This window comes from Lepidochelys olivacea (assembly GCF_965140295.1).
Source record: "Lepidochelys olivacea isolate rLepOli2 genome assembly, chromosome: 4".
NCBI lineage: Eukaryota > Metazoa > Chordata > Testudines > Cheloniidae > Lepidochelys > Lepidochelys olivacea.
Window position 1 is genome coordinate 11859821 of NC_140414.1, and position 27887 is coordinate 11887707.

The 27887-nt window shown below is 42.3% G+C and overlaps 1 protein-coding gene across 19 annotated transcripts in view; it reads left to right on the forward strand.

Moving 5' to 3' along the window:
* ADGRL3 (adhesion G protein-coupled receptor L3) overlaps positions 1-27887 on the forward strand; it is an 815007-nt gene that overhangs the window by 445106 nt on the left and 342014 nt on the right. For all 19 annotated transcript variants that reach the window (XM_084625891.1, XM_084625888.1, XM_084625889.1 and 16 more), the window contains exon 5: positions 6088-6197. In XM_084625891.1, the coding sequence (XP_084482017.1) occupies positions 6088-6197 (110 nt within the window). The remainder of the gene's footprint in view (positions 1-6087; positions 6198-27887) is intronic.

The following is a 27887-nucleotide window of genomic DNA, read 5'->3' on the forward strand; positions in this document are numbered from 1 at the left end:
TCAGGCATTAGATTTCTTGCAAAATGGAAAAGTAATGGTGTCTGAAACTTCCCTGCCCTTCGAACTTGTGTACATGTGGAGTTATTCCGGATTAACTGTCTCTGAGTAACTCCATGTTGGGACCCTTTTATTCCAGATTTAGTGTGTCCCCATATGGAGTTACTCCAGGCTAGTTAATCAGGAATAACTTCATGTGTAGAAAAGTCCTAAATCACAGCAGTGATTAAGTGTGTGGTGTTCCCAATGAAGGGGTGAGATTGGCATTCTCTCTGCTGAGTGAGCCAAGTCCCCCATCCTTCCCCCCACCTTCTCCCATTCATCCTAGAGAGTTCACATGTGAGAAAAATGACTGCAGGTAGAAATATGAGGGGAGGGGGGTTGGAAAAAAGACGACTTTATAAAAGATTACAGCTCCCTGTCAGATCTCATAGCAAATGGAAATAAAGAAAGCTAAAAGCACCTTAAGTACTCCTTTGATGCTCACAAGGCTTCAAACTCAGTTTATAAAATGCTGTGACTTAGCAGCTAACAAAATGGGTGGTGTTTATCTATTCTAGTGAAATTGTCTATCCAGCTTCGCAAATCCACTCTGATCCCCTTCCCTGCTCATTCTTGGCTGGGTCATTACACACATTGAATCTATTTCCCCATGTTAAGTATCCTTAGACCTTCTTGTCAACTGTCTAAATGGGCCATCTTGATTATCACTACAAAAGATTTGTTCTCCTGCTGATAATAGCTCATCTTAATTAATTAGCCTCTTACAGTTTGTATGGCAACTTCCACCTTCTCTGTATGTATATGTGTATATATATATCTTCTTACTATATGTTCCATTCTATGCATCCGATGAAGTGGGCTGTAGCCCACAAAAGCTTATGTTCTAATAAATGTGTTAGTCTCTGAGGTGCCACAAGTCCTCCTGTTCTTTTTTCAATAATAATGGGGGATTTCAACTATCCCCATATTGACTGGGTACATGTCACCTCAGGACGGGATGCAGAGATAAAGTTTCTGGACACCTTAAATGACTGCTTCTTGGACCAGCTTGTCCTGGAACCCACAAGAGAGAAGGCAATTTTTGATTTAGACCTAAGTGGAGCAAAGAACCTGGTCCAAGAAATGAATATAACTCAAACTGCTTGGTAATAGTGACCATAACATAATAAAATTTCACATCCCTGTGGAGGGAGGAGGGAGGCACTAAATAATTCCACCATTGTAGCATTTAATTTCAGAAAGGGGGACTACACAAAAATGAGGAAGTTAGTTAAACAGAAATTAAAAGGCGCAATGCCAAAAGTGAAATCCTCGCAAGCTGCAGGGAAACTTTTTAAAGACACCATAATAGAGGCTCAATTTAAATGTATACCCCAAATTAAAAAAACACTAAGAGAACCAAAAAAGCACCACCGTGGCTAAACAACAAAGTAAAAAAGCAGCTAGAGGCAAAAAGGCATCCTTTAGAAAGTGGAAGTTAAATCCTATTGAAGAAAATAGAAAAGAGCATAAACTCTGGCAAGTGAAGTGTAAAAATATAGTTAGGAAGGCCAAAAAAGAATCTGAAGACCAGCTAGCAAAAGGCTCAAAATGTAACGGGGAAAAAAAAATAAGCACATCAGAAGCAGGAAGCTGCGAAACAGCCAGTGGGGCCCCTAGATGACTGAGATGCTAAAGGAGCACTCAAGGACGATAAGGCCATTGCAGAGAAGCTAAATAAATTCTTTGCATCAGTCACTGAGGCTGGGGATGGGAGGGAGATTCCCAAACCTGAGCCATTCTTTTTAGATGACAAATCTGAGGAACTCCCCCAGATTGAGGTGTCATTGGAGGAGGTTTTGGAACAAATTGATAAATTAAACAGTAACAAGTCACTGGGACCAGATGGCATTCACCCAACAGTTCTGAAGGAACTCAAATGTGAAATTGCAGAACTGCTACCTGTGGCACGTAACCTATCATTTAAATCAGCCTCTGTACCAGATGACTGGAGGATAGTTAATGTGACACCAATTTAAAAAAAAAAGGCTCCAGAGACGATCCTGGCAATTACTGGCCAGTAAGCCTAACTTCAGTACCAGGTAAATTGGTTGAAACTATCGTAAAGAACAGAATTGTCAGACAGATAGATGAACACAATTTGTTGGGGAAGAATCAACATGGTTTTTGTAACGGGAAATCATGTCTCACCAATCTACTAGAATTCTCTGAGGGGGGGTCAACAAGCATGTAGACAAGGGTGATTCAGTGGATATAATATAATTAGATTCTCAGAAAGCCTTTGACAAGGTCCCTCGCCAAAGGCTCTTAAGCAAAGTAAGCTGTCATGGGTTAAGAGGGAAGGTCCTTTCCTGGATCAGTAACTGGTTAAAAGATAGGAAACAAAAATGGTCAGTTTTCAGAATGGAGAGAGGTAAATAGTGGTGTCCCCCAGAGGGCTGTACTGGGACCAGGACTATTCAACATATTCATAAATGATCTGGAAAAAGGGGTAAACAGTGGGGTGGCAAAATTTGCAGATGATGCAAAACTACTCAAGATAGTTGAGTCCAAAGCAGACTGCAAAGATTTACAAAGGGACCTCAGAAAACTGCGTGACTGAGGAACAAAGTAGCAAATGAAACTCAGTGTTGATAAATGCAAAGTAATGCACATTGGAAAACATAATCCCAACTATATATAGTTGGGATTTTGTTTTCCAATGTGCATTACTTTGCATTTAAATAAAATGATAGGGTCTAAATTAGCTGTTAGCACTTAGAAAAGAGCTCTTGGAGTCATTGTGGATAGTTCTCTGAAAAAAAAATGATTAGGGGAATGGAATGGCTGCCATATGTGGAGAGATTAATAAGCCCGGGACTTTTCATCTTGGAAGAGAGATGACTGAGGGGGGATATGTTAGAGGTCTATAAAATCATGACTGGTGTGGCTAAAGTAAGTAAGGAAGTGTTGTTTACTCCATCTCATAACACAAGAACTAGGGGTCACCAAATGAGATTAATAGGTAGCAGGTTTAAAACAAACAAAAAGTAGCATTTCTTCACACAGAACAGTCAACCTGTGGAACTCTTTGCCAGAGGATATTGTGAATACCAAGACTATAACAGGGTTCAAAAAAGAACTCGATAAATTCATGGAGGATAGGTCCATCAGTGGCTATTAGCTAAAATGGGCAGGGATGCTACCCCATGCTCTGAAGTGCCCCTAGCCTCTATTTGCCAGAAGCTGGCAATGGGTGACAGGAGGATGGGTCACTTAATGATTACCTATTCGGTTCATTTGCTCTGAAACACCTGGCACTGGTGCTGGGCTGGATGGACAATTGGTCTGACCCAGTATGGCTGTTTTTATGTTCTTAATCTAGTGGGTGACCCAGTGCTCCCTACCAACCTTTGCACTTCAGGAACTAAACCTTTGCACTTCAGGAACTAACTAGTAGTTATTGCTGGTAATTTATAAGCTACTGTCACACCCCTCCCTCCCTTAATGCTTGATCCTTTTTGCCTGTTTGGTGGTGTCCCGGAACACACACTGTTCTGGAAGACAGTGAAAGATTCACACTTGAATTCAGGACCGATGCTGAGAATGTGTGTTTGGAAAGTTGCTGTCCCCAGAATTGCCAACTCTTGTGATTTTATTGCGATTCCCACAATATTTGTGAGGGGTGTTGGTGGTGTGCTTTTTTTGAAAGCATCAGCACCTTGGTTCATTTGCTAACATGAGAATCTGAGCTTTCACTTACAAAACAGTGCAAAAGCAAATTTCTCGCTGGCATGGTTGCAGAGAAAAGCTTGAAAATATGAAGCGAGTGCATCCCACAAGGTTATAGAAACCAGAACATAAATAAAAAGAACCCACATTTTATTTATTTATTTATTTATTTATTTATATTTCATGATTTTGAAGCCAACCTCATGATTTTTTTGAGCCTGACTCATGATTCTGAAGCATATCTTGAAGATGCATTATTGTTATTCTACGTAACATGGCGGGGACTGTCTGTGAAGCTGTAGACACTATGGATTAGTCCAACATGATTGCATTTTGAAAGGCACATTGAGCTCAATAAAAGATTTTTGTTAGAAGTGAAATTTTGGATTATGTTCAAAGACTCTTCTTGGAAGCCTGCCTGCACACACTGTCCTAACTATCTGTATATCCTTGCCAAGCCACCTGTCTCTCAGTAACCAGGGTGAGGACAACAAAATTAGCCCTCAAGTTAATACATTTATTCCTCCATTTATATGATAAAAGTAGTCTCTTCTCTGTGACAACCATCGGCTGGCATAAGTCTCAATAGGAAAACGTTACAACATTCCAGCCCTCTGGATTATCTGTTATCCCGCTAAATTGCCTGATGAGTAGGTTTTATCAGGTTTTATTAATCTTTCTGTAATTTTTTTTTAAATATTGAGCTTAAGGCACTCACTAATGAATCAGTTTTAATTTCTGGGCTAAAATAAAATCCTCATTAAGGCTGACAAACTGTAGCCTCAGGTAAACACAAAACATTTCCACTCCAGAGCTAAATGAGTTCCACTCTGGATGCCGGTGCTTCTGCCAATAGAAAGGTGGGGTCAGAGGTCCAGTGTCGTATCAGAGGAAGAAACATTTTAGTGAAAGTAACTGCAATGCTCTATCCCTGAGGAATTCTATATCCCGCATGGAAAAGGATGAAAACGAAGGAGTATATTGTCATTTCCCCCCCGAACGAACACTTCAGGAATTTTCTGTTTAGAACCACTGTTTGCTAAGTGAGTCTGTCTAAGTATCCCAAACACATTAATAAAATATTCCAATAGCTCCTTTAGGAACATACCCAGTGCAAATGTATACTTTAAACTTTGGATGCACACACATTTTTCAGGTCAAGTATGTGTGTCAAATGGAGGCCGTATCTCTGGTCTCAATACTGCAACCATTTAAACATGCAAATAACTTCACTTACGTGATTAACCTTGCTAACATCAAAGAGACTATTTGCCTGAGTAAGGTAACTCTTGCCTCAATGTGTCTTTAGAATCGGCTCTCCAGTGAGAACAAGCGTACTTTTGGAAATATGTAATACCTGAGGAGTTACGTGCATTGTAGCTCTGTATGACAAACGTAAATGTACTGTGTGCATTTGGGTGTGTAATACCGTTCTTTGGGCATTAAAGCAGAACAGCTCTATTCTTTAGATAGTTTACTTGATGATTGATTGTTTCTTTCCTGTTTGTCACTGTTTCTAGTCACCTTTTTGAATTATACATCATTATTGTATAGAACGCTATTTAAAGGGACACTCTTGATATGAAAATCATATTTGTGTTCATTTAAGAATATTTGTGTTTAGTTACACCTAATACTAAATCTGATACATGTTGATTTACTCTTTGCACTTTGTCTTGAACAGTGCAACTTAAAGTTACATTAGATTTCTGTTCCCCTTCAGGTCTCTTTGTCTTTTGAACAAGAGTCTCCATAGTGACATATCTGTGACCATTTAGTATAATTCAAGGCCCCGATCCTGCAATCACTAAAAGATGTGCAAAATGTCTGCAGGATTAGGGCCTAAATAAATTAATCTGTCAAGGCTCATATTCATATCAGTAGTTTTTGTTGATTTCAATGTGAGCCCTATGGGTATGAGAGTCTGATTGCATAGATCCCTTTGTAGGATCAGAACCTCAGTGGATATTTCAGCTGCATGCTTCACGGTTTAAATTTGCTGTTGATGTACTGGGTACACTGAATGGGTACACTTCAGACGTTCTCTTGTATAACCGTCGTACAAAAAACAATAAAAAGGAAGTCAAAGCTTAAAAAAAGAAATTCCGAACAACTTAAAACTATTCACTCTCAGTAGCTTAGATGGAACTAAAATTATAAATAATAAGTAAAAAAAGCACTTGAGTGACATAAGATTCTATGCCCCATTTTCAAAAGTGAAGTACTGCTACGCTCCATTAAAAGTCAGTGAGGCTGAGGCAGGGAAATCACTTTTGAAAATGGGTCTTAGATGCCTAAGTAACTTGGACACTTATGAAAATTTTACCCATCATCATCTCCATCTGTATTTTGACTGTCATTGTCTTTGTCTTTCAGATGCAGTAATCGTACACAGTGCGCAGTGGTAGCGGGCCCTGATGTGTTTCCAGATCCTTGCCCAGGAACGTACAAATACCTGGAAGTGCAGTATGAATGTGTCCCCTACAGTATGTATATTAATCTGTTTTCACTTCTCATGGATAGAGATCTCATTTGCTTGAAGATTAGGCCTTGAACCCATGGGGAAAAAAACAAACCACCACTCTGACAAAATTGGCAAAAGTGTATACACCACGCCAGATTCAGTTGATAAGGCTTTGAAAATCTCACACACAGTGTGAAGTATACTCCTGTTAAATGAAACACTACTATTAATTAGGTTTTTTTATTGCTTACTATACAGTTTTCTGATTGTAATTTGTATATCAAACATTTTTTAGACCTATCTACGTTATTTTAATTAGTGACATTTTATTGCTACCTTTTAAGTCCCGTATTACATCTCCTTGCAGGGACAAGCAAATAGGAAGCTAATTGATGAAAGTGTAATGTTGATGGTAGGAATTATGAAACTGTAATTTTCTTAATTGGTGAAGGGAAGTTACATGCAGGTCCTGAAAGCCTTAATTTTTTTCTAGGTTTAGAAAAATCTTCATCTGTGGTTGTAGTATTATATTTTTAATAGAGCAAAATCAGCATTACCAAAAAGTAAAGATGCCTCAGAATTTGCTTTTCATAGCAGCAGGACTCAGTTATAGTTCTGCTGTCAAAATAATTGTATATCGCAAAGAGGAATATAAATATTTGGTTAGCAATAGTAAAGAATCAAGTCATGCAAAACTAAATAATTTCTGGGTTTCTTACCCTGGATTTCTTAAAGCTCTCAAATTGTACACCTCAGGGAACAAATTAGGCAAAACTAAAATCACCCCTGGTCTTCCCTTATTAGTTTAATATGTGTGGGATTGAGTAGTGAGAGCCAGCCAGAAAACATTTCATTCTTCCGAAGCACAGAAGTTGACCCATGGAAGAAGATAGCTGGGATCATAAACAAATATGCTCATGCTTGGTGTCAAGCCACAGAAGAAGGAATGTGTCTTGGAAGTGACAAGCGTGATCTCCTCAGGGAAAGTTATGAGCTTCCTCGCTCATGCTTACAGTCCCTCAAACTGTATGCACCTCTCACCGAGGAGCTGGCTGCCTGTCTGCTGTGGGAACTGAAAGGGTTGTAAGGTGATACGGCTGTCGAGAGATGGCTGGGAACTGAAAAGTGAGGGATGCAATTAATACAAAAGAACTCATTGCCCTTGTCCCTGAACAAAAGTGACTTACTTCGCCAAGGGATCCTTAGTCTGTCTCCGCCGATTGGGGAAAACAGGGCTCAACATTAGGACTATGTCCATGTCTGAGTATTAAAAACAAAAACCACGAAGCTTCTAAATGCAACAACTGATGTCTTACATTGGGGCTGATTCAAAACCCATTGAAGGCAATGAAAAAATTGGTATCAATGTGCTTTGGATGTGACCCATAGAGCTTTATTCAAAATTACTGATTTGCAGGTGACCTCCTAGCAAGGCAGTGTTTCATTTCATTACCAAAAAAAAAAGTGTGTGGGGGGGGAGTGGGGGTGAGGAGGTTGTACTTACCATAAGTCGTATTTCTTACAATTTGCAATTTACATGGCATGTATTATTTCCTCCTGAGATCATTCTGGTAAAGAACTAGTCATTACCAATAGCCTTTGTTGCATAGAAAACAAAGAAGAATAGCGGTGCATTGTTAGAGAGGTAATATGTGAATATTATGCCCTGAGGTGCTAATCGGTCTTATGTGCATGATGTAAAATAACTCTTGCGGTAGGCTGTTCAGTACCAAATGTACAGTAGGGATTGAATGTTTTTAATGATCCAAATGTGAAAAATGATGCCTTTAAAATCAGGTTAGGGTGTTTTATGGCTGTGGGTTTTTTAATACCTACTGGAGTAATCTTTATATACTGCTGGAGGCAGGGATAATAATTGTGGTGAATTCTGACAACTTATCTTCTGATTTGCAAAATTGCAGCATTTGTGATTAACATTTTGGGCCAGATCCTCAGCTGGTGTATAGCTCCCTTAATTACAGAGAGCTACAACACCATACACCAGCAAAGGACCTGGCACATTGTGCGGGTATGTCCATGTGTCCCCGCCCCCCCAAAGGCAACAGGGTCTAGTGAACTGAGCACAGGGCTTGCAGACTAGAATTTCTCTGTTCTGTTCTCGCCAGTGCCTGGCGTTGGCAACGTGTTACACTTCTGTAGTAGTTTGCAAACACTATTTAGTTATGCCCCACAACATCCCCACTGCATGAGGCAGGGAACAATCATCCTGTGGCTTTCACAGTGAAAGTGGTTCACACAGCAGGAGAGTGTCAAGAGCAACATTACAGTCCAGGAGTGAAATCCTACCTCATTGATGTCAATGACAAAGCTGCCTTTGGCTTTAATGGGCCAGGATTGAACCCCAGAACTTGTGCTTAACCCACTGAGCTGCACTGCCCCCTGGGAAGTCTTTGTGAGTTTCATGGTGTCCGTTTTTTCTGAAATAGGGATGATAACACTTTATTGACCTAATTATCTACCACATGGCTTTCTTGCTGACTGTGAAGCTCTCACACCATTTACTAGCAGTCTCATCTGATGACTTGCAGCAGTGTATGGGGGAGGCGTTTATCCTCTGAGAAGGCAAACAGGCCAATCATCAGACCACCCACTCTCTTCATGTGAGAGCACCCTCTGGGTCACCTTAGGGGAGATACAGCTCCCCAGCTCAGCTGGGGAGAAACAGTGAGGCCAGTCCTGCAGCCACAGCCATCAGTAGGGCATGCTGGGCACATGCAGTTCACAGCACTCATCGGCTGGAGCAAGTGATAAATGAATGGCTGAGCGGAACCTCTCTCTTCGCGCTGGTCTACACTATGGGGTGAGGGGGATTGATCTAAGTTATGCAACTTCAGCTACGTGAATAATGTAGCTGAAGTCAACGTACTTAGATCTACTCACCGTGGTGTCTTCACTGTGCTGTGTCAACAGGAGACGCTCTCCCTTTCGATTCGCCTTGTGCTCCTCATTGAGGTGGAGTATCAGAGCTGACGCTAGAGTGATCAGCGGTCGATTTTTTGTGTCTATACTAGACACGACAAATCGACCCCAGCTGGATCTATCGCTGCCCGTCAATCTAGCTGGTAGCGTAGACAAGCCCTTCCTGGAATCTGTGACTTCAGACCATATTAGTGCCAACGCGCTGTGTGCAGTGAAATCTGCCATCTTTTGGCCAATCAAACACAGAAGTTATCTCTACCCATGGCTATGCTCCAATTTCATCCAACAAGACCTACCTAGCTGCTCCTGCTTTGAGTTTGGTCTAGACAGTGAGGTTTAGGCTGTTTTTTGTTTGAGTGCCTTACAAGTTAAAAGCAACTTGCACAGTACCACTGAGTAAACCTGAATTCCTTCTTGGCTATTTGCTGAGGTAAAATGGACTATGGTTTTTGGGCAATTTCCTGCCTCTATTGCAGATCTTCCATGGCGTAGTGGGGCTATTCTCAGGAACCGCTTGGATTCAGACTGTTACTATTGCTGGAAACCTAGTGCCCTGTTACCTTTTTGAACTAAGTTTTGCAATGTGCTATTCTCTTAAAGAATCATAGAATATCAGGGTTGGAAGGGACCCCAGAAGGTCATCTAGTCCAACCCCCTGCTCAAAGCAGGAGAAGTGCATCAGCTTTTGTAATTAAGGCATTAATGTTTCATCACACGTTCCATTAGAATGTAGTCTCGGCCTGCTATGTCTAAGGTGTTGGTTTACGCCATAAGGTTTCAAATCATGGGCTATAGACGTTGCCATAGCATTAATGGAAATATTCGCTGAACAGCAAAGGAAAGTTGAGTATATGTTCCAGTAGAGCATCATTTGGGAACTGGCTGTAGTGTGATAATATAGTTGACCTTGGACGCTGATGCTCAATAGAATGTGGTTGTGCCGGTTCCCTCAAAGAAAAACATATGGAATATTTTAAACTATCTGTTGGTTCCCCAATCCTGCCTTGCATTGGTTTTGTTTTTTCTCCTGTTTCTCTAATTTCCCATAACTTCCATCAGTTGCAGGGAGACTTGCTGGTGACAGTGCATTGTCCAGCGAAAGCCTCTCCATTTCTTTCTGAAAAATGTAGCCTCTTATGACTTTACCAGCCCATGTTCTCTTTTGAAAATGGCTGGTGTATTACCTGTCCCTAGTCCTTGCTTCCGCCAGCCTCACTCACTCTGGGAATTATTTGCTTTTAGAAACAAAATGGATCTGACCTCTGATGAGGGATAGATTGTCCTGACTTCTCTCCCCTCTGGCTAAACAGGGCTAGTCGACATCAACAGGTGACCAACTCTCTCTCATGCTTAGAATAGTCCCCTATATTTTTAAATGCTGACAAGGTGATGGGGGACGGGGGAGAAGCAACACTTAACTATTATTCATCTCTTTGTTAAAGACTGGTTTAAAAAAAACAGAGATGTTGAATTCACATTTCCCTGTTGTGGTATTGATGAAAAAAAGGGTAATTTCTTTGCTAGAAATACTCTTTTTATTGCTGACAGAAGAGTGGGCTGGCTTACATATCAATAAAAGTGAAGGATGTTAAGTGTGATGTGGGAACAGAATTCAATAAAGTTTTATTGTATCACAAGTGGACAGAAGTGCGTTTAAAAACATTAAATGAAAGCTCACAATATCTGCTTCACTGGACCTTAGGGCCAGTGAATAGACAGATAATTGAATAATGACAGTTTTAAGAGAATCCAAGCACTAGAAAGCAATCTGATACTTTTATTGCTTTAAGATTGCTGAGGCGGGGGGAGGGGGGAAGATGAGAGAAAATTGCAACCTGAAAACAATTTAATGAAACCACTTCTCCTAAGAATACTGTTCTTAATTATTTTTGAGTGCCATACCATTTTTGAATCCTGTATTCTCACCTCCCTTGCCTTTCTTTGTGGGGGTTTCCTTTCTGCAGTTCTTAACCACTGACAGCTGAGAAACAGTGTTTTCAAGCTCTCACAGCAATGCATTGCTGGGAGCCAGTTTTTACATAAATGGTCCTGTGGTTCCTTTAGATACCATCCCTCTGTGTTATTCCCTTCCCAGGGGGCAGGCCATCCGTCCATGCTCTCCCCCAAAAGAAAATGACAAATGTTCCTAAGGGGTTAAACATGGCTATGTACACTCTGGTTTGGTAATGAAAGCATCCCTGCTTCCCGTGTTCTACTTAGTTAAATGAATGACTTTGATGCGTGGGCTGGGGACCATAAGAAATGCTAACCTAACCACCCATTATGGTTATTTCTGATTCTGAGCAAAGACTCTTTACTTTGTATCCTGCTGACAAACTGCCTTCCTTCCAAGGCATACATTTTCATAAGAATTGCAGCCAAACAAACAAACAAAATCAAAACAAAACAAAATCAGTTTTGTATTCATTGTAATTCCCAGATTCCCTTGTTAGTTCTTTTTCTTCCTCAGAGTCAGAAACAAAGGAAGCATTACTTACCTTACCAGTCTCCTTTCACTATATTATTGGTGGGGCGAGTGCACATTTACAAGTGCCAACAGAAATGTGCCCGTGATTGAAATAATATAATACTATGTGAGTTTTGCAAATCAGCAGTCTCTTAGCCTGCAGGTGTAGATATCAGCACAGGCGTGCACACAGTTTTCAAGAATGAAATAAAAACTGATGCTGGTGTTCAGGAAGAATAAATATTTTAGATGAATCAAGAAACTTAGGAGGCTGAAATTTAAAACGAAATATCCAGAGACACTCTGGGAAACAGATTCACAAATAAAAAAGGGTATTTTCCTTCCTAGGTTTGGTTTTAACCTTGAAGGCCCAATTTAAAGGAACTAAGCCTTTTTAGCAGGTGTTAGTGGGCATAATTTTTACACACACGTCAGAGGTGTGATGAAAGCAATGGAGGTGTTAGAGCTTCTCAAAAAAGAGTGGTTGAAAAGATCTGTTGTAATGGGTTGTTATGCAACCTAAATATTAGGGTTGCTACCAGCTTCCCATGTAATTTTCAGTGTGCTCCTAACAAACACCCATTAAAACAGTGTGGTTTTTTAAATTTCTTTCTGGTGTGTATCAATCTGCACTAAGCATTGCCCAAACAAGCAGCCCAGTAGGTCTCATAGAGATGAGGTGACTGGGGCAGTCTCTTTCACGGAAGGTAAGTCTGTATTCTCTATCTAAGGTACTTACTTGGGTCCCCTTATCATAGTATTTGAGCACTTCACAACCTTTCATCTATTTATCCTCATAACACTCCTTTCAAGTAGGAAGTGCTATTATCTCCCTTTAACAGATGGGGAACGGGGCAAATCAGTTAGCCTCTCTGTGCCTCAAAGTCACACAGGAAGTCTGTGGTGGGTAAGGGATTTGAGCACAGGTCTCCCAAATCCCAAGCTAGTGCCCTAGACACTGGACCATCCTTCCTCCCCATGTGTTGCTCTTAAATGCCCCTGTCGGTTAGCTGCAGGAATGGCAACACCATCTCAAATGAGCCGCATGTGTTTCATGGCAGTAAGGACAAGGCAGTATTCTCTCGTTGTGGTTACAGCTGTTCTTAGGGAGTGTGTGCTGAGCAAAAATCCCACACTTAGCTGCCTCCTGGTCCACCCATTGCAAACGTCAGAAAAGAAATAAGGGAAAGAGAGCTGGAATCTCCATGAGCCTGTCAGCTGATCTCTGATTGGAGAGCTTTTATTGCACAGTGGTGATGTGTCGAGGGCAGTAAGAACACAGCTTGTTGGACATGTATTAGCACTTAGAAAAAAAAAACTTATGGCTTGTAAAGTGAACCTATTTGTTATGGAAGAGTCAGGGAGAAGGATTATAAACCCAACCATGTCTTATTTTTTTTTTTAACAGAGACACTTGTCAAGACTATCACCAGCCCTTTAAACTGACTTCCTGATTTATAGATATTGATCCATCTTAGCTCAAACATAGACCGGACTTTGATCTGTATATCCTCACCGTTCAGAGGTAGTCAGGGTTTTGGGTCAGGTGCATTTCCAAGCTAAAACCACTAATAAATGGTTCAGTGGAAGAGGTGGAATCCGACCAGGGGGTGTTTTACATATTCTGGAATTATTACGATATTATTAGTTTAAGGTTCGTGAGAATCATGGATAACGGAGCGATTAAACAGGCTGGGTGGAATGTTACCAAGAGCACTCCCTAAGCTAAAATTTGCAGTAGTCTTGATTTTCAGAAGAGGGGGAAAACATTTTTTTTAATTTGTCCAGAAGCAAAGTTTTGTTCTTTGAATAGATGCAACGGTGTGTTCCGCTTAGGTGTATTCCATAATTGCAGCCCTCACCAAGATCCATATGAGCTCCAAAGCTCCTGCAGCATCCGTATCTGTAAAAACAATGGCTAATATTGAGGGCAATAGGAGCTGTTGAGTGCTGAGCACTTTTGAAAATCTGGTGCCCAAACAGGAGCTGAGTTCTACTGAAAATCAGTTCTTTCGTGTTAGAAAACAAACTGGAAAGACTTAAGCCATCTATACTACTATGTAAGATCCCAGTTCAGGAAAGCACTCAAACCCATGTTTGTCAACCCCTGTTCAGTATTGCACTTAAGCATATGGTTAAAACCTATTAACTTCAGTAAGACTTAAGCATGTTTTTAAGTTCTCTCCTAAATAGGGATGCTGTCTTGAGAAGGGGACTAAAAGATGATTCCATGTCTCTGCAATAAAATTGGGGGGAAAAGGGGAAAAAAGGAAAATTTAAAATGTTCCTGGCAATTGTGGGCATAGATTTGACAATCTGTCCCTCAGGGGGAAGAGGTGGTGGGGAACCTGCCTAGAAAAAATGGACAGTTGATCTTGAAGACTATTTTTCCTAAATTTGTCCCAGAATGTTCAAATAGAAGATAAATAGCTTCAATATTCTAAGCAAGAGGGAAATCTGCGTGGCTGGGTTGTTCTCTAACTGTAAAATTATAGGTTTCAGAGTAACAGCCGTGTTAGTCTGTATTCGCAAAAAGAAAAGGAGTACTTGTGGCACCTTAGAGACTAACCAATTTATTAGAGCATAAGCTTTCGTGAGCTACAGCTCACTTCCTCAGATGCTTATGCTTATGCTCTAATAAATTGGTTAGTCTCTAAGGTGCCACAAGTACTCCTTTTCTTTTTGTAAAATTATATTTAGGCTTGGAAGCATTAGTTTTTTGTTGGTAAATGTCAGTAAACATTGATTTCACTGTACACACAGAAATTGATGAAAAAATAGATTCATCGATGGTAATCAAAATTTACAGATAGGTAAAGTAAGAAACGAGCTGCTTGAGAACTTATTAGAGTTTGGTATAAGGATATTTGTGTGTTTTAAGTGTTATAAAGCTTCAACTTTTTAGAATCTCTACATCTACCATCATTAAATAATTATTCCCCCTCCTATTGTGTAACCCCCATAATTTAAATTTAAATTGATTTTAAAAAATGTTTAAAGCTCATAATTTTGCACAATTTGAAAACTTAAATACTTATAAATCTGCAAAAAATCCTTTAAAATAAACATGAATGTTTTTTCAAACTAAGCAAACAAACAAAAAAAATTGCCAGACCTAATTATATTGTTATCACTGTGACTTTTAAAAATCATACACAGGAATAGTACTTACTTTAAATGTGCGTACAATTCAGATTCTATTGCTACTTTGGGTACTTGCACTCAGTTTGGCTATTTCCAGGCAGTAAAGAATATACGTTAGTTAGGATTCAAAATACAGTGACATCTATTTTTCCCTAGTCGGCTTCAGTGGGATTACTCATATGGCAAAGCTTGCTACCTTGTTGGATGAAAACCTAAATTTTTCCCTTTGGTACATACTATAAGCAAATAATGCAAGCAAACAGAATTTATTGTATACATTTATTAAGGCAATATTGTCTTGTAGTTAGGAAGAGCACAGTCTTTGTTTTCTTATGGATTTGATCACCAGGGCCATATCCTTGTTTCAAAATGCTAAAGTGCCATGACTATGTATTCTAGACAAAGTCAGCAACCGTTCAGGTTCCCGAGTTTATTTGTTGTTTACTATGTATCATAATCTGCGTGTAGCTTTTCTGTTTAAAATAGCTCATCTATTGTTTCAAATGGAATCAATTAAAATACATCCTGGTGTATTTTGTAGTTATGTCTAATTTAAATGATGTCTTAAGACTGAAAAGGGTATCAGACTTATTGAAGATATGTTTCCATTTGAGTTCACACTACCTTTTTGACTCAAGGACTAGCCCATACATAGCCCACAAAAGTCAATGAGAGTCTTTCCATTGACTTCAGAGGGCTGTGGATCAAACCCTTAGTTGCTAGGGTTAGCATTTTCTTTGTGTAAAATCTATCCATGAGGTCCGACTGAAGTCAGTGAGAGTTTTGCCGTTAACTTGAATGAGACCAGGATTCACTCTTGGAGTTATAAATTGCGGGATTTGTGGCACGATGGTAAGATTGGAAGGAGAAATCCCCTTCCAATATAGAGAGAGTGTATGTTTTTCTACAGGTTGGTTGCTCTCTCGTCTTCTTTTTCCAAGTGGCACAATTAACAGTTGATGGAGTTAGCAAAGTGTCAGAAGCAGGTTCAGAAAACAGCAGCAACCATTTCAGTGTGTTATTTTATACTAAGAGGGGAGAGGAAAATGCTGCTGGTGTAGTATATTTCTGCACTTGGGCATCTTCCTTGACCTCCAGTCAGCCACTCGACACACTGCCGCAAACATCTAGCGGGGCACACTTGTTCTTAGCAGTCTGATGGGACAAGGGGCCAAATGATTATATTAGTTTTGTCGGGGATGAGACTGACCTAAGTTAAGCACACTGTCTGCGATGACTCAATAAACCAGGCTTCTAGAACAGTATGTACACGAGAGAAGACAGTTGGTTGTCATGATATAACGTATGGAAGGAAAAGCTCCCAGGAATTGCTTACAACACTTCATCAGACACCCACTGATACTCATGTTAAATGGCTTTTCACAGTCAAACTCAGCCCAAATCTCATGAATTATGAATGGCTGTTGTGTGACAGATGGTATGTATTACTGTTTTTAAGAATGAGTGATAAGTGTAAAATGAAAACACATGTTGCTCGACAGCTTTAGCTACCATGTATTGAAGAGAACCAACTTTCCCCCCTATTGGACAGCATCCTGTTTTAATAACCTTAAGATGGAGATCAGGAAATGTACCAGGGTAGGAGACTCTGGATAAACGTAGACTTTGACGTAGGAGGATGCAGCTTTCACTGAGCTCACTCGGGGTTTCACCTGTTTGTGCCAGGGCTGCAATTGGCCTTTCTAGTACGAATATTGATCAGGCACATGGTTTTACCAAGAGGACTTAGCCTGTGGAGATACACAAGTTTAAACAATGTGTCTTGAAGGGAATGAATAGCTTAGCTCAGTGCTTTAGCCAACAATTGACATACAAAAAATGTATAGTATTCCTTAAATAGTCTGATTTTCTTCTAAACATGTTTCTATAGTGTTGCCGGCACCCAGTGCCAGAGGTGAGCAACAGCGGTGGGGGGGTTCGCTGCCCGGTGTGCATCACCCAATAATCACAACGGGGTGGAGAAGCAGAAAAGTTTATTTGAAGCTTCAAAGAAGGTACAGGGAGATTAGAATCTCAAATCCTGCACACAGAGCAGGAAGTTACACAGGCTTTTATACAGCCTTTCTTCAGCATACTTATCCAATAGCAAGCTGCCCTAAGTATCCATATAGCCAGCCAATCCAGTTCCCAGCTAGTTCCCTTGTTCTCTGTACCAGCTGTTAAATCATACATAAAGCTGCTTTATTCAGCATTGTTCTTCCATATCTGCCCTGTTTGGCCTTGTTTAGTTTCAGGCAGTCTGACTCTGAAACATATTGTTGCAGATCCTCAATATAACTGCTGCGAGTGCCTCCAGGCCGGGGGGGGGGGGCAAGGACACTTGGGCCTAGTGCGAGGGGGCTTCATCGACACTCGTGGTCTTCCATCCCCTGGAGTTACCTAGTGGCCATGCCCCGTGTCCCCAACACTAGTGTTACTTTTTTTATGAAATAGGTTTCAGAAATGCCTATACATGCACAATAATTTTGGGGGAGGAGGTAGTAGAACCAATTATTTTAATTGGATGTAGATAATAGGCTTGTGAATATTAATGTTTATTTTGCTGATCTGCAGCCCGATAATTATCACAATCAAGCCTGACCATTTCTTGCTAGATGAGGGGCCTAACGCAGTAGCAAGAGTCACACTAGTTACAAAGTCTTTATTACTTTTACAAAACATAATGCATGGACTTAACTACTATAATGTGAAACGTTATAACATTAAGCTGCATGTGGTCAGAATAAATGAACTAGTGGATCACATATTTTGTGATACACTAGTAGCCTTTAAAAAACAAAATCATGTTGATTTGCTTGCTTGCTTGCTTACTTGTAAAGTAAATTTGCAATGTGTAGTAAGTGTAAATTAGTGACATTTCTATGGCATGTTCTTTTCTCTTCTGGCTGAGATCAGGACTGAAAAGCACACAAGTACTTCATTTTGCTTTTCTGTATTCAAGCTTAACATTCATAATACAGCAAAATATTATTTTTGCTTCTTAAAATCAATCGTATTAGTTATTCCCTTGTTGAAGTTAGCCCTTATTAAAATGCACTAACTGCTGTCCTTGAAAAGAAATTCTGGCAATTTCTTTAGAACTCAGCCTTTCTTTAGTGCCTTGATAACAGTGTTATCTTATTCTGTAATGCTTCACCATACAGAGTAATCTAAAACCCAGGGAAGCATGCCAAAAGATGCTTGAAAAAAAGGCCTTTACAAAAGGCTGGACTTTTTCCTCCAACATTGCAGAGTTTACACTGCTCTCTCTTATTCAAAGAAAATAAACAATTCAAAATAAATTTGGAAAGTAAACAGAGCAAGATTTATTTTTTTGGAAAAGTGCATTAAATTTGATAACATATTTTAGTGGGGAAAAGTTCTTTCCTTTTCAATTTTGTCAGATAAAATTGGATTGCACTACTCTTTACTATCCGGGAGGAGGGGGAATTATTGCAGCTTGTCCTTAGTCCCATCTGACTGAGGCTATAATAGGCTCTTGAGGACATGTCCTACTACCGTATTATGACAGGTTTCCCCCAGTCTAAAGCTTCCCCTCCTCACCCAGAGCCACCATAGCTGAGCTTGGTGCAGTGAGCTTGTGTGGAGGCTAAAGAAACTCTCCTCCATAGGCTTCAAAATGACAGTAGACAGTCTTGGTCACATACCCAACGCTGGAGGCTGGCATTATCCCTACTACTCAGCACTCTTCCCCCTGAGGCCACACCCTCCTGGCTAGCCTGGCAGCTGGAGCGCTGCACCGCAGACTCTCCGCCTTCCCGGGGTGGAGGGGGGCCGAGAGTAGTCCCCAGCCCATGTCCCCGTCCCCCAGGCTTCCTGCCCACAGCAGGTGGAGGGTCTGTGCCATGGATCCCCACAGCTGCCCAGCCGCTTGACTCTTACCATGGCCGGGCTGTGACTCCGAGGCCCTGTCCCCGCAGAGCTGCACCAGCAGCTGTTGGGAGCTGTGGGCCTGACACCTTCCCTAGGTGGGGGGCCTGTGGGGCAGGGACATGGGCTGTGGGCTGCTCTTTGCCCCCCTCACTGGGCAGGTGGAGGGTCCACGGGTCCTGACCCGCTCCGGCTTCCAGCTTGGGTGGAAGGGGCCACGGAGGCGGCAGGGGCCCCTGCCTGTCCCCACTTTTGGGAAGGCTCCAACACCCGTGTTTAGATCATGCCCACCTGTATGGTATCTGAGCATCTTACAGCACTGAAGTATTCCATGTAAGAGGTCTACCTGAAGGCCAGATTTCCCACTTCTCTCCCTCTGACCAGAGGCAGGAAGGGTTCATTAAGACCTCATCTCTCTCTTCTTGCCCTTCTATTCTTATTTTCCTTTGCTCTTTTGTTTCTCCCCTGTCCTGCCACAAAGAAGTAAATCCTGTGGGTGATGGCTTAAATATGTTGAAAAGTTTAACTCCAAATGTCATTTTTTAAATCCGCCCTCCCCCATAAGTAGCAAAGCCCCTCATGGAAAACCAGATTCTGGAGTAATGTCAGCCTTTCCATTTGTAGGATGGTGGATCTGCAATTTATCAGTCAGCTCAGAAGTTCTACAAGTTGTTTCTTGCCACTCGCCCTTGTGAACAGGCCTGAAAAGCTACACAGCCTCAGAGGTGCAGAGTTAAACCCTGCTTGATGCGTGCATGGCTGCTAGGGTATTGGTATTCTGTTTTAGTTTGATCAGTCAATAAGGTCAAGGGGTTTAAAGTTTATCTGGTTTTCATTGGTGTTTGCCTGAAGTAAAATAGGTATCCAATTAAATTTTCCAATATTGATCAAGCATGGAGTGGTAGCATCAGCTCTTCTACAAATGGATATTAAATTACATCCTGTAAAAGTGGCTGAAGACAATACGGAGCAATAACATGACCTAGTTATGTGTTTATCCAATTTACAAGACAATGAGATCCAATTTCTTTGCCAGCTGCATGGTAGCGAATGGTCAGTAAGAGAGCCTCAAAATGAGAAGAACTTATGTTCTACGTAGTGGGCTCAAAGCTGAGTTTCAAACCTTCCCCACCTGAATTGTGTATATGCAGCGGTTCCAAGGAGAAGGAGAAGCATGCTTCATGTAAGACTAACAATACATTGGTAGGTGTCAAGTGATTCCATTTTCATAAGGAAAAATCCTGTGCAGTGATGAAGAGCTTATTTCTATGCTGACGTGACTCCTGGGACTTCGGTTATGTCACTCCTGATGCACACCAGCATGAGAGAGTGGAGACTGAGGCCTGGGAAGACAGATGCAGAAGCCTAAAATGGTACTTCCTCTTCAAACTGACATTTGTATTGCAATCACCAGTCTTAGCCACATCATGCAAGCTCTTTAGCTAAGTGGTCTATCCAGCTTGGTATTCTCAAAACTCATTAGGATAACCAGCAGCATGGAAGTTCTGTGTATTATATTAAGTATTCAGTGACACATTATTTCAGAAAACAAAGAAGTCAATTAGATCTTTCTTTCAGAGCCTGAAGAGGGTTTTCTTTCAAATGAAATAGTACTGATTGTTTTCAGTCAATTCAAAAGTAGGCATTGACGTTCCAAAGAGTGATATTTACCAGAAAATTTAAATTGAAGGCACAACATGAAAATTAATGTTTTATAATAAAACTTTCGTTGGTTGCCGTTTTCATAGCGAGTGGAGGGCTGAGAGTTTAGCCCTGTTTAACAGAAATACTAATACTGTGTCTTTCGGTAGCACATTTCGTTTGCGGATCCCTAATTTCTTTCACACACATTAATTAATTAAGTCTAACAACATTCTGCTGTGGGGTAGGTGCATAAGCCAGATTTCACCTGCTACTGAAATGAAGACATTGTTGAGGTTCAAAGCGGTATCTATATAAGTGTGCACAGCAAAGGTATGTAGCCATTTAGGACAATAAGTGAAGAATATGCCATACGATTGTAAAACTTCTGCTTCTAGTTCTGAAGGGCGATGATATATTGACCTTAAATCTGGACTGGATGTTTCCCATCCTGGGCCTTAGGCTAGTTTAAGGTTAGAGGGAACAGCAAAGACACATTTTTCCAGCAGGGTGATTTAAACGGGGGGGAAAAGGCTGCTTTTTGAAGCTGCTTAGAGGTTTGAAATGTTAGAAGTAATCCTGAGAGGCAGGTGGTGTGCGTAGGCTATATGTATACACACAGACACACACACACACACACAAGTGTGTTTGTGCATATGCTTATGAGTATTTGCATATAAAATTAAAAAGAGAAATTGCTTCACCTGCCACTGAATTTTGATCATATTCGGGTAAAGGAAAGCAGCCAGATAGACAACTGTGAAATGTCTAGTATATAAATAGGGAGCATAGTGGATACTTCAAGCCTGGGCTGACATTTTGTGCTGTGCATCTAAGAGAACTTGCAGCCCAGGAGGAGGGAAGGGACTAGAGTGACTTTAAGCCAGCTTTGCAACTTCCCAATCCTGGGCTGGAGAGGCCCCCTGGCATAATTTAAACAGCACTGGGGGGCTGTCTAAGTTATAGCAGCTTCTTGGGATTCCCCTGCTGCCTGGAGTCTCCACAGCACTGCATGCTGTCACCCTGCCCCTGCCTCACTCTTCCTACCACAGTGCCAGCACTAGGGCAATTGTCACCCAGCTGCAAAAGGGGCTTTTAGGGCCTCTCTATGCCTCTCCGGGCCTTTTACATGTGAAGTTTACTGGAAAGACCCCCACTGACTTCAGTTTTGAATCAGGCCCAATGTCTGCCAATCCAAGCCCATAATTTTCACAGATACCCTATACATTACCATCACAGAGCTATATATTTGTATCTAGGAAATTGAAACAAGGCTTTATTAATCTACTGGCTGCTGCTCTTTTCCACATCGGGATAAAGTATTTCAAGAAGGGCTATAGGCAGGTGAATTCCATGTTGACTATCCCCAGTGTAGGTCTGAATTAAAAAGTTTAGAACATTTTGAGACAGTCTTGCAGGGTAAAATAAGGTATTTTTCAAGTTTGCTGGTGTTAAATTACAAGTGATGACTGATGTATCCTTGTTTGATGGTTATCATGCTAAGGGTGCTTTGCAGTGGACATCTTGTATTGTCTGTTCTATTCCTGGCTGCACAGGGAGCTGACTAATTGTAAAAGTATAAGTGAGAAAAACAGTGAGCTTGACAGGAGAACTTTACAAGTGAAATCAGAGATAAAGTAATCTTCTTTCATAAAGTAAAGCATCATCTTTATTTAAAATTCTTGGATTCCCTTTCTCCTTGGCCCGAAGCTCTAATACAATCTCTCTGTTAGAAGAGTGACATTTAAAAATGTCATTTCTATTTACTTAAGATGGAATTTTGCCAGCAGTATTGAAGTAAGGATTTAATTGTCTTTAAGAAAATTGACCAAATAAAATAATAATAATAATAATAATAAATAGAGTCCATTGACTACGGGTTCATGTATCTTTTATCATAAGCCTATAAACTTGTAGGCAGATTCCCAGCTTCTTTCTATAAATTTCTTTTTGAGAATTGTAGTGGTAGTAAGAAAAATAGATAAAACAAAGGAATCTTATCACTGTAGTTCCCTGGTTTATCTTTATTTTTCACCATTGGTATGGGTTTTTGTTTGTTTTGCAAAAGCTAGCAGTTACCATTGGTGACATGAAGACACTGATGGCACTTGCATCCCTCATTGAAATGAATGGGATCAGCATTTCTGGAAATCAGACTATTACTCTAATTCATGAATGTTACTGTAGAGCCACTGGGATGAGTTCATTCCCTGGGTTCCTCCGGCTTCTGATGGCAGGCCCCAGGCTGCAGGTCCCAAGCTGTGGAAAATCTGCCTGAAGCAATGCCATAGGGCCAGCAGTGGACTACTCCATCAGGGGACTTAGAAGCAGCAGGTACAGCCCAGAAAGAGGGTAGGCTGGTTTGGCAGGGGGCCAGGGCATGTGGGACATACACTAGTTCAGGGCATCTTTGGAGGCTCCCCTGCAGGATTCTTCTACAATATGCAGACACAATCAGGGTTCAAAGCAGCCCTCCCCGATGAACCCCCTGTAGGACAGTGGATAGCAGGTGTGAAGGGGGTGAAGTCTGTGATCATGGAGGTGAATCAAGCCTAATATCTACCCACATATTTATACCCTAAATAGCAATGGTTAACATGGTAGGCAACGCAGAGCTGGCAGATATGTAGCTGGCAGGGGTTGCTTGCTAGTCTGGCATGGTCCTGCCCAAAGGTGTGAGCTTTCTGCCAGGTGGTGCATAAGGCTAGCAGATATTGGCATTCAGTGGCGCATAGGGACACCTTGGCTATGCCATATACCGTGACTCAGGTGGGGAGGTAGTACAGAACCCACTTCCCCTCTGCTGCCACTTCTCCTGGACATTCCTCCATGCAGGGAGGATTCTCATGGGGCCTGATCCACTGGCTTTCCAGCCTCCCTGTGTTATCACAATGGGGATCTGGATGTGATCCATCGAGTGCTATGTTGCAGCTACATGTATGTGTACTTGGTTAGGTACAAACAACTGCCCCTCCACCTCCTCCTTTCGTAGCATATTAATTGTAGAAAGGTTGACAAATTCTAGCTTCCGTGCCATTTGGCCACAGAATAGCTTTATTACATTTTTTTTTCTAAAAATGTGCTCAAAATAAGTCTTTAAATCTGAAATATTCAGGTAATATACAGTAGGAAATGCTGTTTTTTTCCACAATGAATTGAATTGGTTATGGGCAAATTGAGTGGATTATCGGTGCATTAGCTTTAATTCTGAAATCAGTTCACAACATATTGTGGTACTGCAGGGAAATTGGACTGAGGTTTACAGTCCCTAAGGATATGTCTACACTACAAACTGAAATCGACCTATATTAGGTTACTTACAGGCACTACAGTAATCACTGGGGTGCTACATGTCCACACTACATTGGGTTGCCGGTGTGCGTCCTCACCAGCAGCGCTTCTACCACCTAAGAGGGGCAGAGTGGACAGCGGAGAGACCGGTCTCTCAGCTCTGCTGGCAGCTCCCTGTCAGGAGCCTGGCTGCCCCCCAGGCTCCCGATGGGCTGCCCCACGCTCTGGCCCCCGTTCCCTGCCGGGAGTGGGGGGAAGCCACACAGGGCTTCTGGACACCCTATTCTCCTCTGGAAGCGGAGGGAAGACACCCGGGGCTTCTTACCCTCCCAGGGAGTGGGGTTTAGCTTCCCCAACTTCTTGCCCTGCCCGCTTCCCACTGGGCAGTCCTGTCAATTTCATAGCTCAGTGAACCATGAAATTGACAAGACAGTGGATATAAGTAACACAGTGTCTATACAGACACTGTGTCGCCCTAACTATGCCAACATAAGCTTTACGCCTTTTGTGGAGGTGGAGTTATGTCAGTGTAATAGAGCACTTACATCAGTGGGTGGAAAGCTGTAGTATAGACAGTGACATAATTAGGTTGATGTAAACTGCTTTATGTCAACCTAACTGTGTGGTGTAGACAAGCCCTCAGTGTGTGTGTGTGAGGTAGAGGTGGTCAGGGGGTTGGCTCTACATTATACTGAATGAAAACATAGTATGCTATTTATAAAGACACCTTGATTTTAAAGCTGTCCATTGATGTTTTAGGTACCCCACCTTAGTCCAAAGTCTTAGTGTATGAAATGCTGACAGTTTCATTCTATTGTCCTGGAGAACATGTGTACTGAAAAGTGCTGAATGGCACTCTTGGTATGGAAACGATGTTGTACAGAAGACAGGATGTGTAACAGTGTTGAAAATCTAATCAGGACTGCTTCATGGGACTGCAAAATCATTGCTGGCTAAAACATTTTAACAGGAAAGTGAAGCTATAATTGCCCAAGGTCATGATTGCAAGCGCTGTGTTACCATGCACCCTCTGGACCAAAAGGAATCGTACTGTACTGTCGGCTAACATTTCCATTCCCGTTTTCCCTCTTGTAATGTAGTCATTACATGGCTAAAGGTTAAAGGACTGAGCAGAAATTCTGATTGCAGTCAACAAGATCAGCATTCTCCACACTCCAACCCCAAGCATGATAACACTGTGTGTGACAACAACACTTTTCTGTATCGGCTGTGTAAGCAGGACCCTTTCCCAACCTGCTCAGTCCATGTAGTCTCGACTATATGTAAAGCCCAAACTCACCCTCTTCCTTGAGTGCAGTTTTCTTAACAAAGAAAGCAACAATAAGACAGCATGAAGGCCACTTCCAAGGCTGTTCACTCTAGACCCTCTTTTCCCACTGAGTCCACCCCATCTCCCTTACTTGTGAGTGAGGGGTAATGAGTCACCTACCTCAGTGAGTCAACAAACCGAACGTAACCCTTTCCCAGCTGGAATTAGTTACTCAGCTGTTAACCTGTTTTTCAGTTATTGTTTTTTTAAACCTTGGGTTTAATAGAACAAATATGCAAAAATAATCTCAAATATAGTCTAGCAGGCCAAATTTTGAGGTCCTTAGTCAATTTTCATTCAGCCTTACTCAAGCAAAACTCCTCTTAAATTAATAAAAGGTTGTGTGAGTAAAATGGATTGTAAGATTTGTTCCACCATTGAACTCTATCACCCAGAATTCTGAACTGTCACAGTCATTGTTAAGGCTGAGCTGGCAAACCACTCAACGTTGGGAAATTCAGAGCCCAGGACTCCACGGCTTCCTGAGCTGATCCTTTCTGTTTATGTCCCTGCACATGTTCCAATTTGTAAAACCGTTCTTTGTTCTGAGACCCCTGGCAGAACAACCATATGTGCTGCAGTATCTGTTGTAAGCATAGCAGGGCAGAATTAAGGGCATTATAATGGGCTTAATTCCTTGTGTTCTGCTTATATTGGTGTGCTTCAGTATGTATTTTCCTGACATTTTTGGTTGTTTCATTTCTCTTCTCTCGGGCTAACACTAGAACCCTGTCACCTTGTTGTCCTTCCGTGTTCCTGATGTCCTGTTATCATTGTGCCTTTTCATACCTTGTAATGGTGATGGTTCTGTGTCTTTCTAAGATACCATTGCTGTAGTACCTGACTGCCCTTTCCGTTATTAAGAATGAAAATACTATGAGCCAGAGCCTCAGCTGATGTGAACCAGCGTTAATGAAGCTCTACCAATTTACCCAAGTTGAGGATCTGACTCTCCATTTTTCCGAAATCAATACTATGTACTGTGGATTCTCCCACAGTGACCAGACCAACACCATAAAATGGAGCAGACTGGTGAGATTACCAGGCAAGAGTCTAATTGCCAAGAAGATTTCAATAACCTGTTAAGCGGAAACCTGACCAAAGAGATGCTTCCTATGATGAAGTACAGGGCAGATTGGGGCTGGCTGTCTGCGGTAGCAGTGAATGGAGGAGAGGAAGTGTCCGTCTAAGTGAAGTTCATAATGAAGCTGACTTTGGAGGAGGGGGAGAGCAGAGAGCCCTGTCTGCTGTAGCACCTGGCACCAGCGGGGCATGTTTCTCAAAAATATGCCTTCCAGCAGCACTTACTGCAGCTTGGGCAGTGTCCCTCTTCCCCTTCACCAGTTGGCTCAGACCTTTACGCTCTCTAATTGTTCCTACAGGATGCTGGGCTTAGGCCTGGAGGGATTCCTAGCAGTACTGAGTGCCAGAGGTGATGGCCAGTTCTCAGCTCTGCTCTTCTGCCATTTCCAGATGGTTGTGACTGCCCAGGAGTGCCCTGAAAGCAGGAGTGCTGTGATAATGGGGTGCGGAGGACAGATTCACTCCTAAGCCATTTCAAGTGTTTTAGTGATTGGTGGCCTGACTTGCACTGAGAAGTGAATTGGATTGGCAGCCTGTACAAAGCATGGAACGCAGGTCCTCTCTCTATTGATCTACGTGATCTAAATGATGGGCAGCTATTCTTTGCACTAACCCATTATAGCAGACTAGTCTTACAGTGACAAAGGTAACAATAAGCAAGGCAAAGCCCACCTGTGACGGGAAAAGACAAGGTATCTTGACAAGCTGAAGAGGGAAGGAGGAGTTTCTGACCCTGGTGGCTTTCTGGGAATCTAGCAGCACCGAGTCCAAAAAAGACTATGACATTGAAAACCACCTTAATCCTGTTGGGATCCAGGAAGTGGGTGGGCAAAAGTCCACCCACTGCTAAAGGGTCCCCCCCTGTCCCCCCAGCCTAAGGGGGGGGATCCACAGGACCTGGAAGCCAAGTGATTTTGGGGGACAACTAATAAAATAACAGGAACAGGAGTGCGGTCAAAGGGTCAAACAAGAGAACCTGATGGGGACACGGAGCAGAGAACCCTGGACAGCGCCCACTGCTCCTTGGAGGCATCAAGGGAGCCAATGGACACCGCCCAGAGGAACTCTACCCGGATACGTGAATGGACGGAGGATCAGAAATAGGCCCCACAGTCACAGGAGTCTCCATTGGCCAACTTCCTCTCCCTGGTTTTATAGATGGCCATTTTAGCCAGGGCCTGGAGGAGGTTGACCAGGAAGTCCCGTGGCTTTGTGGGGCCATGGAGAGGGAGTGCATAGATAAAGAGGTGAGGGGAAAAGAGTAGCCAGAAATGTAACAAAATATTTGTGAGTAGCCGGAATAGGGGCTGCAACCTGGCGCACTCCAAGTAAATGTGCACCAGGGTCTCCCTCACGCTGCAGAAGGGGCAGATGTCCGGGACAGGGGTAAACCGTGTCAAATACATGCCCATGCTCACGGCCCCGTGAAGGAGCCACAAACTGATATCCCCGGTGGGCCTCAGGACCAGGGTAGAGTATAGGCTGGCCCACCGGGGTTCCTCACCCTCTAAAGGTGGCAGGAGGTCCCACCATTTTGTGTCGGGGCGGGACGCGAGGGTGAGGAAGTGAAGGGTGTGGAGCATGAGCGTGTATAGATGTTTCCTTGGCGCGGGTCTGGAAACGAACCGGCTGCAAGTTGTGAAGGGGCTGGGGGGCCGGTTGGTCGACAGGGCCCGGGCCCAATGAAAAGGTCAGGTGGGCCTGGGGTGGAGGATGGGTGGGACATGCCCTCCCGCAGGACCCGGTTGAGGTAGGCACATTGGCAGGTGAACTCCCTAGTGGAGGCTAAAGTGATAACCCCTCAGTACCTGAAAATGCCTCCCCCTGCCAGCAAGCATTACCTCAGTCTAATCCAGACCAAGCCCATGCCAGCAAGCTCTCAGCCAAGGCCTGTCCCAGCCAGACACCGGGAGGCAAGAAGATAT